The 18,240-nt window shown below is 42.5% G+C and overlaps 1 protein-coding gene across 1 annotated transcript in view; it reads right to left on the bottom strand.

The window, feature by feature from the left end:
- ZFAT (zinc finger and AT-hook domain containing) overlaps positions 1–18,240 on the bottom strand; it is a 1,471,085-nt gene that overhangs the window by 637,192 nt on the left and 815,653 nt on the right. The window contains exon 10 of the mRNA XM_044067201.1: positions 8,646–8,819. Coding sequence (XP_043923136.1) covers positions 8,646–8,819 — 174 coding nt within the window. The remainder of the gene's footprint in view (positions 1–8,645; positions 8,820–18,240) is intronic.

Here is an 18,240-nt window from a genome sequence, read left to right as displayed (position 1 = left end):
CATCTGCGCTTGTTTCCCACCTTTCCTGTAGCTAATGTAGTCCAGATACAGATTTGCTGTACCCAGGCCAGTTTGTAAGCTTCTGAGTGGTGCCAACGTCTGCTCTTCAATTTTTTCCTTAGGTCTGCTAGTTCTCTCCTCTCCTGCACTTTTACTAGCTTATTGTTTATCACTTTACCAGACTTCTTGTAGCAATTATTGTAGCACACAAAAGTGGGACCAGCACTAAATGTTCTACAAGGAAACAGCTCCAGTATTTATTAATGCCCACCCCTCCAGGCATGTCTAAAGGTCAGTTCCCTGTGCTTTCTCTTATTAACCTGGTGAACTTGGGCATGCTGAGGCAGTGTAGCAACTGCCTCATGTACATTGACAACCCTCTCCTCTTACCTCCCAACACTCAGACTTGTGAGAGATGCACATATATATCCAAATTGGAAGCCACGCACTGTCCAGCCAAGACTGGAGTAGCTGGTCAAGAGGAGAAGGTTAACACTTGCGCCACACCACATGGAACACATAGCCATCCAGAACACACACCAGCACTGCCTTCACATAAAAACACAAACCACACACCCACCTTCGTGGAGGCTCTCAATTAAAATCTACCCAAACAGCAGAGACCTCCAAGGCAGAAAAGCACCTGAACACCACAACACTAATCACGAGACACACAACTCTCCTAAACAGTGTGCCACTCAACCAAAGCCCCTAAGGCAAAACAGTATGCCCAACAAACTAGTCATAGGTGTCTCAATAGTGAGGCACACTGATGACCCACTCACTAGGTTGAATAAGGAGAAAGTAACTGTCACTGCCTGTCAGGCGCCAGGATTCGCCACATAACGCATGCACTCAGGTCCCTTAACAACAACAACAGGTGCAAATATGACTCTGTCATTGTACATGTGGGTGTGAATGACCTGAGACATACTTTCCTGGACTACATGAAAAGAGAAATGGAGGAGCTCTTGGATTATGTAGCCTAGGTGGACATGACCCTAGGCAATCAGAAAATGACTGATTTTAATAAATGGCTAAGTTTCTGGTGTCATTCTAAGGGGATCCAGTATCTGCCGGCCTGGGATGACATGACTGACAGACCTCGATGCTTTGCCAGAGATGGCCTGCATCTGTCACCCCTGGGCTTCTGGAAACTGGTCAAGGCTCTTGCTACCCCTATAGTGCCTTTTTACATGGAGTTCCAAAGACCAAATTACCACCATAACAGCTACAAACAAATGCAATCTGAGAGTCATGCTGTTCAACGCTAGAAGTTTAAATCTCAAAATCCACTCGCTCGAAGCACTCCTTAAAATGGAGAACATCGACATTTGTGCTGTAACAGAGACCTGGTTAAAGGCAGCAGAAAGCACCCCTGCACTACCAGGCTGTAACTCATTCCACACCTTTCGGCCCCAGAACTTGGACTGGAGCGCCAAAGGCGGTGGTATTTCCATATTCATAAAGGATGAGCACACCTCCAGACTGGTAGCCCAACATAACGCATCTGAGATACTTCAGGTGCAGCTAACACTGGGTAAGACAGCGATTCAGGTCATAGCCTGCTATAGGACCCTAACCCATGTCCCATGACTCACACTCCATGTTCCTAAGCACCCTGGAGAATATTAGGGTCCAACCTAACACTCTCATAATGGGCAACTTCAACTACCTCTCCATTAACTGAGAAAACTACTCGTGTACCAGTACACTTGCCCAATGCTTTCTGGAATTCATTAATTCTAATGCTCTGGACCAGCTTGTTCTTACCACCACTAGAGGTATTAACATCCTTGACCTGGTCATTACTAACATGAGTGAAAGTTGCTCTACACTACTAGTCAACTCCTCCCTGGTTAGATCCGACTACAAACTAATCACCTTGGAAATCCACATCCATCCCCCCCACAAAGGTAACCACTATAAAAAACTTCTCCAAAGCTAACTTTGGGCTCCTAAAAACAGAGGTGGCTAACTTCACGGCATCCATGCAAACGGAGAATAGTTGCATGTCCGCCGAATCATACACCAATGCACTGTACGAACATGTACACAAATGCATGGATCTCGCCATACCCAAGAGAAAAAAAAAAGGAAGCCAATCTGGTGGTCCCCTGCCAATACAACAGAAGGAGGAAACTGATGTGGAATAAGGCAAAGTCTCAAGACTGGAAAACCTCACTTATCAGCCTCAACAAAAGGTTGAGATCCCTCATCAAATCCTCTAAAGATAGCTATGAAAACAGAATTGCAGCAGATAGTAAAGACAACCACAAGGACTTCTATAGTTATGTAAAGAATCTCCACGGCAATACCCAAATTTGCTCTGCACTATTGCACAATGGTACCTCCTATACCCAGCCAACTGATATTGCCAATATACTGGCCAACAGATTCAGTGCTAACTTTACCCCCCCCCCCCCCCAAAGGGCCAATCACAATACCAGTAGATTGCCAGGCACCCAGTATTACTGCTGCACAGGTTAAAACAGCACTGTCCAAGGCCAAGAATACAGCTTCTATGGGACCTGACAATATCCCCTGGCTATGTTCTACATGAACTACAGAGTGAACTGGCACCTCACCTGTGTGACTGAACAGGGCGTTCAGTCACAGCCTTACCTCAGGCTTTGTCCCTACTGAATGGTGCATTGTTACAGTCATCCCTCTCCACAAAGGAGGAGCGACTACAGACCCTGGGAATTATCATCCAGTTAGCCTGACGAGTCTGATATGCAAAGCTATGGAACGCATCATCATGGACCTAACAAACAAGGATATAGGGAATCTCCAAACTCTGGATCCTACACAGTTTGGTTTTGTGAAGGTTAGATCATGCCTGCTCAACTTGGTCGACTTCTTTGAGTCAGTCACCAGAAATGTGGATGAAGGCAAGGTGGTTCATACACCCTACCTTGATCTGGCCAAGGCCTTTGATACCATTCCCCACTCAGGAATCATAGAAAAACTTACTAAGCTAGGCATCAACCCCTATATCACTAGGTGGGTTGTAAACTGACTCACAGATAGAACCCTCAGTGTGAAAGTAGCTGACTCCAAGTCAGACTGCAGACCAGTCACGACTGGAGTCTCACAGGGTTCGGGGTCCTGGGACCTCACCTGTTTGGTATCTACTTCTCTGAAGTCCAGGCCAACACGAAGGGACTCTGGCTGACAAAGTTCACAGATGAGTGCAAGTTAGGAGCTATTATTAACTCCCCAAGTGATGTTGACATCCTACACAAAGACCTCAATGACACCAACAACTGGTGTCAGAACCATGGCCTTAAGCTCAATGCCAAAAAATGTGTCCTCATCCCCCTTGGGAAAAAACAGGTTCCCTTGAATTACCACATTGATGGTAGTCCACTGAACACAGAAGGCATTATAAGAGATCTGGGAACACAGGTTGACAGCAACCTCTGTTTTGACCACCACGTTGCTACCGTGATCAGAAAGTCCTTCTATGTGGCACATCTCATTACTAAGGATTTTGCATCCAGGAAGAAAGCGGTCATTGTCTCCCTCTACTCTTCCCTCATTAGGCCAATCATCGAGTACAATGCCCAATTTAGCAAGTACCTCACTAGACACCTGCAACAACTGGAGAGACTGCAAAAGTACCTCACAAAGAGGATCCTAGGCCTTACACACTTGCCCTATATGGACAGACTCAAAAAACTTCAACTATTCTCTGTGTCATATCGCCTACTTAGGTTCATGGGTAGATACTGGGCTATCTGCCCGAAGGCATGTATTAGCCCAGCCACATTGTGCAGTATTCACCACCCCCTTTGGTTAGTTCCCTAGGCCCTTGATCTAGCAGCTAGTACCCTTGGCCCCTGTCTAGTAGAGCTGTTGGTATGATCTCTGGTGTGAACTTTCTGTTACCCATCCACTCTTCAAGGTTTCTCTTGAAGAGTGATAGTGAGGGGCTCTGTCTTATGTAGATCGGGACCTTGTTCCATAGCAAGGGAAGTCTTTGCGATGGGAATCTATCCCTCCAGCATGTTCTATTCATTGTTGTGCTGAGGTTTATATCCCTAGAGCGTGTGGCTCGAGTGGATTTGGTTTTGCTAAGCTGGAGCATGTTCAACAGTTCTGGGTTGGACATGGCTCTGTATGTTAGACAGAGATCGCCTCTGAGAAGGTGGTATGCAACAGAGAAAAGCCTTAGTTTTTTCAATTGTGCTGCATAGGGCAACTGTTTGAGGCCAGTAATCCTCTTAGTGAGGTACCTCTGTGGTCTCTCCTGCTGCTAGAGATACCTAGCCAGGTACATTCCAATTGGTGCATTGTACTCAATAATGGGTCTGATGAGGGAAGAGTAGAGGGGCACCACTACATCCTTAGATCTTGATGCGAACCCTTTCATGATCAGATGGGTCACATAGAAGGATTTTTCTAACCACCTTGACAACATGGTTATCAAAGGAAAGCTGACTATCTACTTGGGTCCCTAGATCCCTTATTACTACTTCAGATTTCAGGGGGTTACCTCCTATGTGGTAGTTCGTGGGTACTCTGTTTTTTCCAAAGGGGATTACTACACATTTTTTAGCATTTAGCTTGAGACCATGGCTTTGACACCATGCATCAGTCTCGTTAAGGCCATTCTGGAGGATATCCATGTCGGCCGGAGACTCTATTATAGCACCCAGTTTGCAGTCGTCCGCAAACTTGGTCAGCCACAGCCCATCAGTGCTTCCCTGTACTTTTGAGAAGTATATGCCAAACAAGAGGGGCCCCAGGACAGAGCCCTGAGGCACACCGCTTGTTAGTGGTCTGGATTTGGACATAGATCCTGCTACTCTTACTTTGTGGGATCTGTCTGAGAGCCAGTTTGCGATCCATCTTGTGACTCAAGGGTTTATGCCCAGGTTGGTGAGTTTATCAATAATGCCCGAATGGGGCTTGACCTACAAAGCCATGTCTGACCCAGCTCTGTTAGAAATGCTACATCTAAAGAAATCCAAATCCTTCTGCACCACATGCTCCAGAGATCACAACCTCATTACCACAATCAACAGAACATGCTGGAGGGACAGGTTCATAACTCAGAGACTGCCCATGCTATGGGATAGACTTCCCATACATGTCAAGCAGAGCACTTCACTGGCCCTCTTTAAGAGAAATCTTGATGAGTGGATGGGAAATAGAAAATTCTTCCTGGGGATCACTCCAGTGGCTCTACTCGACAGAGGCACTAGGAACTAAGTTCGGGTGGTATGATGCCAGGGTAATCCTATGGGCTAGACTTGTAAAGGCTCCAGGGCCATTAGCCTAGTACACATCTATGAACCTAACACTAAGGGACTCTGGCTAACAAAGTTTGCAGATGACTGCAAATTGGGAGCCATTACTGAATCTCCAAATGATGTGGATATTCTTCAAAAAGGCCTTAAAGAAAGAGATGCTTGGTGCCAGAGCCATGGGCTCAAGCTCAATGCCAAGAAATGTATAGTTATCCCCCTTGGGAAAAAAACATGTGCCCATGAATTACCACATAGGTGGTAGTACACTAAACACCGAAAGTGTGATAAGAGACTTAGGGACACAGGTGGACAGTGGTCTCACCTTCGATAACCACATCGCCATAACAGTCAGGAAATCCTTCTATGTGGCACACCTCATCACTAAGGGCTTTTCATCCAGAAAAAAGGAGGTCATTGTCCCACTGTACTCATCCCTCATTAGACCTATTACAGAATACAACGCCCCGTTTGGTATGTACCTCTCAAGACAGCTGGAACAAGTGGAAAGGCCACAGAAATATCTCACTAAAAGAATTACAGGCCTAAAGCAGATGGCCTACGCTGACTGCCTGCCTTAAAAAAACTACAGCTGTACTCTGTCGCATATCGTCTACTCAGAGGCAATCTCTGCTTAACATACAAGGCCATGTCAAACCCAGAGCTGCTGGACATGCTACACAAAGAAATCCCAATCCCTCAGAGCCACATGCTCCAGGGATCTAAACCTTGTCATCACAATAAACAAAACATGCTGGAGGGATAGGTTCCTGACCCAGAGACTCCCCAGACTCTGGAATAGACTGCCCATACATGTCAAGCAGAGCGTCTCTTTGGCCCTCTTCAAAAGGAACCTTGACGATTGGATGGGAGAAAGGAAATTCACCTCGGGGATCACGTCAGTCGCCCTGCTAGACAGGAGTCCAGGGAAGTAAATAGTGTGGGAAGAAATTGCCAGGGAATTGTTATGGCTAGGCTTGTATAAATCCCTAGGGCCAATAGCCTAGTACCAACCTATGATATATATGCATGTCAGAGTGTAATCTGTTCATCCACAACCATTTTTACACATGGATGTTTATGGGTGTGTGTGTGTCTGTATCGCTACTGATTGATAAGTAGCAGGCTTTTATAAATTTCTTTTTTTACTTGAGGAAACCTTCTTGAATTATCCAAGAGTAAGCAGCACAAGACTACTCACAGGAGATAAAGTAACTGTTCTGAAATTACAAAATGTTTCAGGAGAAATGTATTTAGGTATCTGGACTTCTGGAGAGGTTGGAGGCATCTTCACAGCAATCTTCCAGTACAGAAAATGACAGCATTCGAAGATGACTATTTCAATGGTCCACAAAAAAGTTTAAAGTTACACATCTTAAACTACTTAGCAGTTAGAATACAGTATTAAGGTTATAAGCTGTTAACAGGCTACTTCCTATAGTCCATGGTTTGATTCCTTCAGCCTCCATTTGCCCAATGTGCAACTCTGAGCAAGTTACCTAAACAGACATTATTTCTGGATCGTCCCTGAAAAGAGACAATAGTGTCTAGTGGGTTTACCCAGTTCCCAGTTAACAAGAAAGTATAAAAATATCTCCATTTCTGCACTGTCTCTTGTTCAATATATTCAGCATAGATGCCACTTGTCTTGGCAAACTTGTCAGCATCTTATTTACCTGAAGCATAAAGAAAATTAAATTAAAATGCCCATAAATATTTCTTTATAAAAAGTTAACTTTATAAAAACGAAAACAAACTGTTAACACAGTCTCAGCTACACTTTTGTGATTTGGTGATCTATAAATAAAATGTGAAGGATGTGGGAGTACATAAAGTAGGCAGACAACACATGCATCCCATCTACATTTGTCAGTGCCAGCTTCCTGTACCTGGCCAATCTCCTGACAATTGTGAAGACATGATAAATAAGAAGCCAAGTGTGGTCTGGAGGGCCTCTCTTTTGCAGATATGTTAGGTGCCATCCAGAAGGCTACAGAAACTCCGTGGAATTAAAATTCACTAGTAGTTTGCTGGTTCTATAGTGTACACTGGGATAAAATACCAAGTATTACTGAGAAAAACTATGTTCAAGCAACAACCAGAGAGCTGGGGATGCCAGCTGAAGAGGAGTGAGAGTGAGTGGTTGATTCTGACTTGGTAGTATATATACACACACACATGCTCAATATTAGCCAACCTACACTGGTATGATTGCTTCAAGCACACATGCAAAAGCAAGTGTGTGTGCTGGGTACAAAAAATTGGGAGACAGACATGTCAGCAACCCGGGGGGGGGGGGTGCAGTAAGATTAATACTTAAAAACCTGAACCTTGCATAAAAAGGGTCTATATTACCCGATCAAATGTTTAGGTTAGCGAATACCTAAATGTCGACCTGGTAATATCAAAAAATTAAAACAGCAAACGGCCGATTTAATGTAGGGAATGAATTCCCTCAGCTGGAAAAAAAAATAAAAAAAAATTTAAACTAAATGACCTAAATGAAGTGGGGGAGCTGTGCCCCCCACACCCTCCCTAACTAAATATACCAACTCCGAGATCGCTCTACAGAGGGGAAAGGGGCAAAATCCACATAATGGCAAAGGGAGTTCTTTCCCTGCGTTAAATCGTCCGTTCGCGGTTTTTTGCTTTCGCTATTACCAGTTCGATGTTTAGGTATTCACTAACCTAAACGTTTGATCAGGTAATAGGAACCCGCGTAAAAATGACATATCACATGGAGTCAGCTCACATCCACAGCCAAGACAATAAGACAAAGTTACCAGAAGGTATTCCCTTCCCAAAAGAGGAAACCCCTTCCATGTGTGATGCGGGATTCTATGTCCAAGTGGTAATGGAGAAAGAATGGGTGAATGAAGTGTTTGGGGCTTGATGGTCGGGGAGTTTCATGAGAGTAAAATACTAAAAAACTCCCTAGAAGCTCTTAGTAGTTGCCAAAGTGTAAAAGTTAACTGTAATTTCATGGTACCACAGGATAGCTTCTAGGTAAACATAGTTATTGTAACCCTTGAATATTTTTCTCTTTAAGTACCCTGCTTTTATAAATAATAGCTACAGATGTTGAATTTTCATAGCACATAGTCCAGAAGCTGATTTTTCTTCTATGTTTTATTTTATCCTGAGATATTATAGACAACAATTTCACAATAAAGCTTACTACAAATATTCAGCATGTGCTACTTAAAATGTGCAAGTCTAAGAAAACAGCATATTCAAAGTTCAAAACACAAGGCTAGTTTAGCATTTTACGTTGCAAAAGATTGTTGCATGCTTCTTTCTGCAGAAGGCACATTATATGTACAGACTAAAGAGTGCCATTCACTACAGTAGAAAAGCACACACTGCCATCTGCTGTCTGCCATTACTTACCATCAGCAGTATGCAGCTGTTTGTGACTTTTCAGTGTGCCTTTTGACTTGAACTTCTTTCCACACATGTCACAAAGGTGGGTTTTTTCAGTGCAGTGACGGTTCATGTGTGCTTTCAGATTGCTTTTACTGCGGGTAGCATATTCACAAACTGAGCACTTGAAAGGTTTCTTTCCTAAAAGAAAACATAGTAAAGAAGATGTATGAAAATAATTTATCCACATACAAATTCAAAGTTGAAAATTACTTTTTGTTGTAAATTCAGCCAGATGAAATCTATTGCCAGTATTGTCATTGTGACATTTGACATTATCACTGATAAAACAAAAATTAATAAAAGTGTTTCAAAATTAAACATGCATCACAGTCAAAACATCCACAACAGAGCAAACCTTTTAACTAGTGTACTGCCTTAACTCATTCACATTGAACCCAGCTAAGAAACCTTAGCCCAGTGAACCTAGTCCTCAGTCCCTTTACTACTGACCACTTTCCAGATGACCACCCCAAACTACTATTTCTGGCTTTTCTTTTCTTTTTTTTGTCTGTCTGTACATACAATTATACCTCAAATGGGAAGTTACTTGGATAATTACCCATAAACTTCATTAGCACTTTCTCCTATCCTCATTGGCAAAGAAACAGATGCATCTTGAATTCTAATAAAAACAGTAATTTTAATGTCCTTCCCCACCTATTAAAATACATGGACTTAAACCTTAAGTACTTCTATAATACTTTACATTACATTAACATACGTAAAACATTTATATTAAACAATTACAACTATAATTCTAAAACATCTTGTTAAACAAAATTAGATCTATGTTTCAAATTGCTTGAGATAGGAATGGATTTAAAGTCTATTATAATACGAGATAATGCTAAATTGGCAAGGTTAAAAAATGAAACAGCTGAATTAAAAAACAGTATAAGTATAATGATTTACTATTTCAGTTTAAAAAGGCACAGTATGATAAAATATTGAATGACATGGACAAATTTGTTAAAACCAGTCTAGAAAAGAAGCAAGGCAAATTGCATAGTGACATGCTAGAATATGTAGAAAGGAAGGCTTATTTGCTTCCAAAAAAACTAGAGAAATTCCTGGCAACCACAACAAGGCGGTAAACAATGGTCAGAGGGAGAGGGAAGGGTTTCTTGGAGAGAACAAAGAACAATGACAATGAAAATGACATTTTTTAGTTTCTCCCCCTCCATTGCCGCATTCAAATCGATTGAGGAACAGAAACCAGAATGTTCAACAAGTAGGCTACAACGGGACATCGGTGAGGAGACAGATATCATGGAGAAGGGGGAGGGGAGGCCACTACAACCACAGTCGCCAGTACAAGCAGATAGAGAGAGAATTTTTTTGAATGAATTTGTGGTGACTCAGGCAGTGGTTAACAGTGATATTGATCTATGTACTACTTGTAAACATCTACGTGAAGATGGTTTTTCAATCTTTAATTTTATGGATATGATTATTGCTTCAGACCATTTCTTTCTTTTAAAGAAAGGTTTTACTTTTGTACCAACATTTCAACATGATATTGGTAATGTGTTGATTAGTTTAAAACTTTTTACTAGACAGTTAAATTTAAAGATCTTCTTTTTTAATAATGGCAACCCCCAAGTAGACAATGTTATTTCTATAAAGAGAAAAAGTTGGTTTATTCCACCCTCTAACCCCAATGTCATGATCTTTGAACAGTTATGTGAACAACAGATTAGGAGACTATTTAAGGTTAAAAAAGTTTTTTTGACAATCTAACTATTAATGAAAGAATTTATTCTAAACAACTGAGTGGTTCTAATGAATATAGGGTCATGAAGGCCGACAAAGGAGGGGGTGTAGTGATAATGTCCAACATAGAGTACACATGTAGAATGCAGGACATCCTCAGTGATACAGACACATATGAGAGAGCATCGAAATTCAAAGTCTATAGAGTTTACTCTAAAACAGACTGGTTATTATATGAATTCAAGTGCGAGGGGATCATAAATGAAACTGAATACAGGTATTTAGTGATGGATACTCCATTCATTTTAGGGATTCCCAAAATTCACAAAAATGTGAACACATCCCCTTTTAGACCCATTGTGGCGGCCAAGGGCTCAAAAACAGAAACTTTAGCATCTTTCAATGATTTCAGTTGCAAAAATGTCCCATATAGTATGAAGTACATCCTAAGAGATTCATGGCAATGTTTAGATGTGTTGAGGAAACTGGATTGTAAAGAAGATTTTTCTTTTGTTACAATAGATGTAGTCAATTTGTTTACAGTTATACCTCACAACATAGGTCATGAATATTTTTAACAAAGGTTTAATGTGGGTTGATTCCTTACATAATATAAAAAGGAGCTTGATGTTGGACTTAATGGAAATGGTTTTGTTGAACAATTTTGTATTTTTTAAAGGGGAATATTTTCGCCAAAAGTCAGGAGTTGCCATGGGGGCCAAATGCACACCACTATATACTGCTCAGACAAGCTCCACGTGGGTTTACAGAGTGGTCCTAGCAGCAAGGAACTCAAAAAAGCGACTACCTTCTGGATTTAAGTATCTTTGCTTTTTTTTCACTGAAAATAGCTTCTGCTGCTTACTTTGAACTAGCCTGAACTGTTTTTTTACTGATTACTGCATTTATTTTAAAATCTGCACCTAAAGTTACATTTAGTCGAAAGTTTGCTTGTTTGTTTGTTTAATTGAACTGTGGAGGCTGCCCACTAAAGTGTGCTAGCCTGTGTAACTAATTTATCACTCTCTGCATTTTCTGTGTATTTCTGCAAAAAAAAACCAAAAAAACAAAAAAAAATCCTTGTTTTCCCGCCTTTCTCGACTAGTTTAGACCAGTATACAGGCATTGCTGTATTCTGGGCTGTGGTGTAGTTCCTGTGTTGTCCATTACCTTACTTGGATAGAAGGAAGTTTCTTTGCTCACCAGTGGGAGTGGGGAGCCTTGAGCAGTCTACCTGTCCTTGGGGGAAGTGACCTCAGCACAAGAAGCTGTTAGTAATTGGTTGTTTGGGACCATTCCTAGCTCTTTTGTAGTTCACTGCTTAAAATCCACCTCTGGGCATTTTTTTCTGGCTATACTGCTCAGACAAGCTCCACGTGGGTTTACAGAGTGGTCCTAGCAGCAAGGAACTCGATAAAGTGACTACCTTCTGGATTTAAGTATCTTTGCTTTTTTTTTCACTGAAAATAGCTTCTGCTGCTTACTTTGAACTAGCCTGAACTGTTTTTTACTGATTACTGCATTTATTTTAAAATCTGCACTTAAAGATACATTTAGTCGAATTTAGTCGAAAGTTTGCTTGTTTGTTTGTTTAATTGAACTGTGGAGGCTGCCCACTAAAGTGTGCTAGCCTGTGTAACTAATTTATCACCGTCTCTGCATTTTCTGTGTATTTCTGCAAAAAAACAAAAAAATAATCCTTGTTTTCCCGCCTTTCTCGACTAGTTTAGACCAGTATACAGGCATTGCTGTATTCTGGGCTGTGGTGTAGTTCCTGTGTTGTCCATTACCTTACTTGGATAGAAGGAAGTTTCTTTGCTCACCAGTGGGAGTGGGGAGCCTTGAGCAGCCTACCTGTCCTTGGGGGAAGTGACCTCAGCACAAGAAGCTGTTAGTAATTGGTTGTTTGGGACCATTCCTAGCTCTTTTGTAGTTCACTGCTTAAAATCCACCTCTGGGCGTTTTTTCTGGCTATACTGCTCAGACAAGCTCCACGTGGGTTTACAGAGTGGTCCTAGCAGCAAGGAACTTGAAAAAGCGACTACCTTCTGGATTTAAGTATCTTTGCTTTTTTTTCACTGAAAATAGCTTCTGCTGCTTACTTTGAACTATCCTGAACTGTTTTTTTACTGACATTTATTTTAAAATCTGCACTTAAAGTTACATTTAGTCGAATTTAGTCGAAAGTTTGCTTGTTTGTTTGTTTAATTGAACTGTGGAGGCTGCCCACTAAAGTGTGCTAGCCTGTGTAACTAATTTATCACTGTCTCTGCATTTTCTGTGTATTTCTGCAAAAAAAACAAAAAATAATCCTTGTTTTCCCGCCTTTCTCGACTAGTTTAGACCAGTATACAGGCATTGCTGTATTCTGGGCTGTGGTGTAGTTCCTGTGTTGTCCATTAACTTACTTGGATAGAAGGAAGTTTCTTTGCTCACCAGTGGGAGTGGGGAGCCTTGAGCAGCCTACCTGTCCTTGGGGGAAGTGACCTCAGCACAAGAAGCTGTTAGTAATTGGTTGTTTGGGACCATTCCTAGCTCTTTTGTAGTTCACTGCTTAAAATCCACCTCTGGGCATTTTTTTCTGGCTATATTGCTCAGACAAGCTCCACGTGGGTTTACAGAGTGGTCATAGCAGCAAGGAATTTGAAAAAGCGACTACCCTCTGGATTTAAGTATCTTTGCTTTTTTTTCACTGAAAATAGCTTCTGCTGCTTACTTTGAACTAGCCTGAACTGTTTTTTTACTGATTACTGCATTTATTTTAAAATCTGCACTTAAAGTTACATTTAGTCGAAAGTTTGCTTGTTTGTTTGTTTAATTGAACTGTGGAGGCTGCCCACTAAAGTGTGCTAGCCTGTGTAACTAATTTATCACTGTCTCTGCATTTTCTGTGTATTTCTGCAAAAAAAAAACAAAAAATAATCCTTGTTTTCCGCCTTTCTCGACTAGTTTAGACCAGTATACAGGCATTGCTGTATTCTGGGCTGTGGTGTAGTTCCTGTGTTGTCCATTACCTTACTTGGATAAAAGGAAGTTTCTTTGCTCACCAGTGGGAGTGGGGAGCCTTGAGCAGCCTACCTGTCCTTGGGGGAAGTGACCTCAGCACAAGAAGCTGTTAGTAACTGGTTGTTTGGGACCATTCCTAGCTCTTTTGTAGTTCACTGCTTAAAATCCGCATTTGCGGCTTTTGCTTGATGCGCATAGCGCAGCGCCGGTTAAACTTTTTCTGGCTACGCCAAGTCTGCTCTTCAATTTTTCCCTTAGAACTGTTCTACTTGCAATCTAAACAGCCTATACTCTATCTGAAAAGCTCAGCACTTGCTCCTAAAGCATTTTTGTATACAGGTAAAGGACTCTTAAACAAACGAAAGTACTTCATTCACCTAAATTCTGTTGAGTACCCATTTCCCTATAGGTCCTTTCTGACTCAGTTACACAGCAATCTTTTTCACTATTTCTAGCATGTCGAAGGGTCAGTTGCTGGCGTCCCCTCCTGTTCAGCTGGTGAATCTCGGAATCTTGAGGCAATGTTACAATTGCCTCATGTACACAGACAACCCTCTCCTCCTCCCAACAAATACAAATATATGTGAGAGATACAACTATATAGCCAAACTGGAGGCTGAGCTCTCTCAATTCAGTACTGGCAAGACCAGTCAGGAGGAGAAGGTAGCCACGCACACCACAAACCCAGTCTCACATAGAACTATCAAAACTGCAAACCAAACCCATAAACACACAAAAACATACTTGGAGGCGCTGATTAAAAATCTACCAAAACAACAGAGGCCTCCAAAGCAGACACCCAAGCAACCACCACCTCAAGACATAGCACATGCAACACATAGTTCACAAAGTCAGTGTGCTAAACAGTCACAGCCCTTAAGGCCAAACAACATACCAGACACACTTGTAATAGGTGACTCCATAGTCAGGCACACTGACGTCCCGCTCACCAGACTGAACAAGGAGAGGGTCACAGTAAACTGCCTGTCGGGAGCTGGAATCCACCACATAACACAAGCACTCAGGTCACTCCACAGCAAGTACAAATATGACTCAGTCATTGTACATGCCGGTGTGAACGACCTGAGACGTATCTCCCTGGACTACATGAAAAGAGACATAGAGGAGCTCTCTGATTATGTAGCCCAGGCCAGTATGACCCTGACCCTGAGCAGCATCTTACCCTCACCAAGAATGATGCCACAGTACAAAGACAAAATGATCAGTTTTAACAATTGGCTTAATTACTGGTGTCATTCTTAGGGGATCCAGTGTCTGTCTGCTTGGGATGACATGCTTGACAAGCCACGCTGCTTCTCAAGGGATGGCTTGCACCTGTCACCCCTGGGATTCCGGATATTGGCCAAGGCTCTTGCCACCCCCATAGTGCCTTTTTTAGGCAAGGCTCAAATGACAAACCTACCTCCCTAGAAAACACAAGTGGAAAAAAACTAAGGGTAATGCTGCTCAATGCCAGAAGTCTAAACCTCAAGATGCACGCCCTCGAAGCCCTCCTCAGTATGGAGAACATCGATGTCTGTGCAGTGACTGAAACCTGGTTCAAGGCTCCTGAGAGCACCCCAGCACTATCAGGTTTTACCTCATATCACGCTTTCCGGCCCCAAAACTTGGACCGAACCACAAAAGGAGGGGGGTATCCATTTTCATCAAAGATACCCACACCTCCAGGTTAGTGGCAACGCACGAAGCATCGGAGACTATCCAGGTGCAACTAACCATAGGCAAAACTGCCTTACAGTTTGTAGCATGCTACAGACCACCCTCTCAAACTCAGGAACCCCACACAGCCTTCCTGAAGACACTGGAGAGTATGAATGTCTCTCCAAATACCATCATTTTGGGAGACTTCAACTACCCAAACATAGACTGGGAACATTACTCAAGCCCCAACACCCTAGCCCAAAGGTTCCTAGAATTCATAAACTCAAATGCAATGGAACAACTAGTCACCATTCCCACAAGAGGAGACAATATACTAGACCTGATCATCACAAACATGGGGACAAAATGCTCCACACCGGAAGTACATCCCTCTTTGGTAAGATCAGACCATAAATTAATCTCACTGGAAATCCACATCCCGCCCCCTGCACAAAAGACCACAGTGAAGAACTTCTCAAAAGCAAACTTCACACTTCTTAAGACTGAAGTGGTATCTTTCAAGGCCCCTTGGCCAGTGGAAACCACAACCCACACTGCTGAATCCTTTGCAAATGCCTTCTATGGGCACCTTCAAGAATGCATGGATCATGCAATCCCAAATAAAACCAAGACCCATTCCCCCAAAGGCAGGCGCCTGGTCTGGTGGACCCCAGCCATAAACAAACTTTACAACAGGAGGAGGAAGCTACTACATGACAGAGCAAAATCCCTAAAAGGGAAGGCATCTCTGATCAGTACTAGCAAAAATCTACGATCACTCATAAAATCATCCAAGGCCAACTTTGAGAGAAAAATCGCAAAAGACACAAAAGACAATCACAAGGCCTTCTTTAGCTATGTTAGAAACCTGGGTGGAAACTCCCAGATATGCTCAGAGTTAGTCCAAAATGACACAAAATACACCGAACCCACTGACATTGCCAACATTCTGGCAGACAGGTTCAGTGCAAATTTCTCCTCCCCCTCCCCCCCAAAAGGAGAAATAACTATCCCAGCAGAGTGTAGCCTCTCTAACATCTCAGATGCCCAGGTAAGAGCCGCCCTCTCTAAAGCTAAAAACACAGCATCAATGGGACCGGATGGTGTCCCGGGCTGTGTGCTACATGAACTCCAAGAGGAACTAAACCCACACATAAGGCTGCTGTTTAATCTTAGCCTTAATACAGGATACGTACCCAAATAGTGGCGTACGGCAACAGTGGTCCCACTTCACAAAGGCGGTGCTTCTACGGACCCTGGAAATTACCGCCCCATAAGCTTGACGAGCCTGGTCTGCAAAGCTATGAAGAGGATCATTATGGAACTCATAAACAAAGACATTGGGGACCTACAGACATTGGATCCTACCCAATTTGGCTTTGTCAAGGGCAGATCCTGCCTTTTGAACTTGGTTGACTTTTTTGAAACAGTCACTAAGGCCATTGATGAGGGTAAGGCAGTTCACACAGCCTACCTTGACCTTGCAAAAGCCTTTGACACAATACCCCACTCGGGCATCATAGACAAACTCACCAGCTTAAATGTAAACCCATATGTCACAAGATGGGTTGCAAACTGGCTCAAGGACAGAACCCACAGGGTCAGAGTTGCTGGAGCTATGTCAGACTCTAAGCCAGTCACAAGCGGTGTCCCACAGGGCTCAGTCCTGGGACCCCTCTTGTTCGGCATTTATTTTTCCGAGGTACAGGCAAACATAGGAGGATTGTGGCTGACAAAGTTCGCAGATGACTGCAAACTGGGCACCATAATTGATACTCCAGCGGACACAAACATCCTTCAGAGAGGCCTCATAGAAACGGATAATTGGTGCCAGAGCCATGGCCTTAAGCTGAAAGCCAAAAAATGTATAGTCATACCCTTTGGAAAAAACAAGGTACCGACAAATTACCACATAGGCGGTAATCCATTAAGTATGGAAGAGGTAATCAGTGACCTAGGGACCCAGGTTGACAGTAACCTCTCATTTGACACTCACATTGCCAAAGTGGTTAGGAAGACCTTCTATATTGCCCACCTTATCATGAAGGGTTTCACATCTAGATCAAGAGAGGTCATTGTGCCCCTGTACTCTTCTCTTATCAGGCCAATGATTGAGTACAATGCCCCATTTGGGATGTATCTCACCCGACACCTGCAGCAGTTGGAAAGACCCCAAAAGTTCCTCACCAAGAGGATAAAGGGTCTTAAACATATGTCATATGCTGCCCGACTGAAAAAACTCCAGCTCTATTCAGTCGCATACCGCCTACTCAGAGGTGATCTGTGCCTGACGTACAAGGCCATGTCCAATCCTGAATTAATGGACATGCTCCACCTCAGAAAATCCAAGTCCATCAGAGCCACGAGAATAAGTGACTTAAACCTCAACACAGAAATAAATAGAACGTGCTGGAGGGACAGATTCATAACCCAGAGGCTCCCTACACTCTGGAACAGAATCCCAGTCCATTTAGGCAGAGCCCCTCACTGACTCTATTCAAGAGAAATCTCGACGAGTGGATGGGAGATCGTAGGTTTACCCCGGGGGTCATCTCTGTGTCACTACTAGACAGAGGCATAGTAAACTAAACCCTAAAAGGGCGTAGTATTCTCATCCTAAGGGGTGGTGTAAGCCACATACACACTGGCTAGGCTTATAAATGCCCTAGGGCAGATAGCCTAGTACGAACCTATGAACCTATGAACCTATATGCTAACCTAGTGTTGGCTGAGTGGGAGAAGGAATATATATTTAGTTCTAAATACATGTCAGAGATTATTATATATTTACACTTTCTGGACAGCGTACTAATTCTTTGGCGAGGAAAAAAGGAATCTGTAGAGGAATTTGCTCTTACCTTAACACTTCTACGTTTTTAACATTTACTAGCAATGTCAAGAGGGATACAACAGAATTTTTGGACATTTTGTTGTATAAAAATGTAGATTACAGTAGCATTTGTTCAAGTATTTATCGTAAAAAATATATTCCAATTCCCTCCTTCATTTCAGTAGTTGTCATCTCTACTACCAAAAAAAGAACGTAGTTAAAGGACAAATGGTAAGATTGTCTAGGTTGATAAGTGAGGATGACATCTTTAAGAAAGAATTATATACGTTGATTGACATGTTGAAGAGTAGAGGGTACCCACTTAAACTATTGGTGAATACTAGGAAT

The sequence above is a fragment of the Protopterus annectens genome, chromosome 3.part1 (genome assembly GCF_019279795.1).
Source record: "Protopterus annectens isolate FY-2018-M chromosome 3.part1, PAN1.0, whole genome shotgun sequence".
NCBI lineage: Eukaryota > Metazoa > Chordata > Ceratodontiformes > Protopteridae > Protopterus > Protopterus annectens.
The sequence above is the reverse complement of the archived record's forward strand: the minus strand, read 5'-3'. Positions and strand labels throughout refer to the sequence as shown.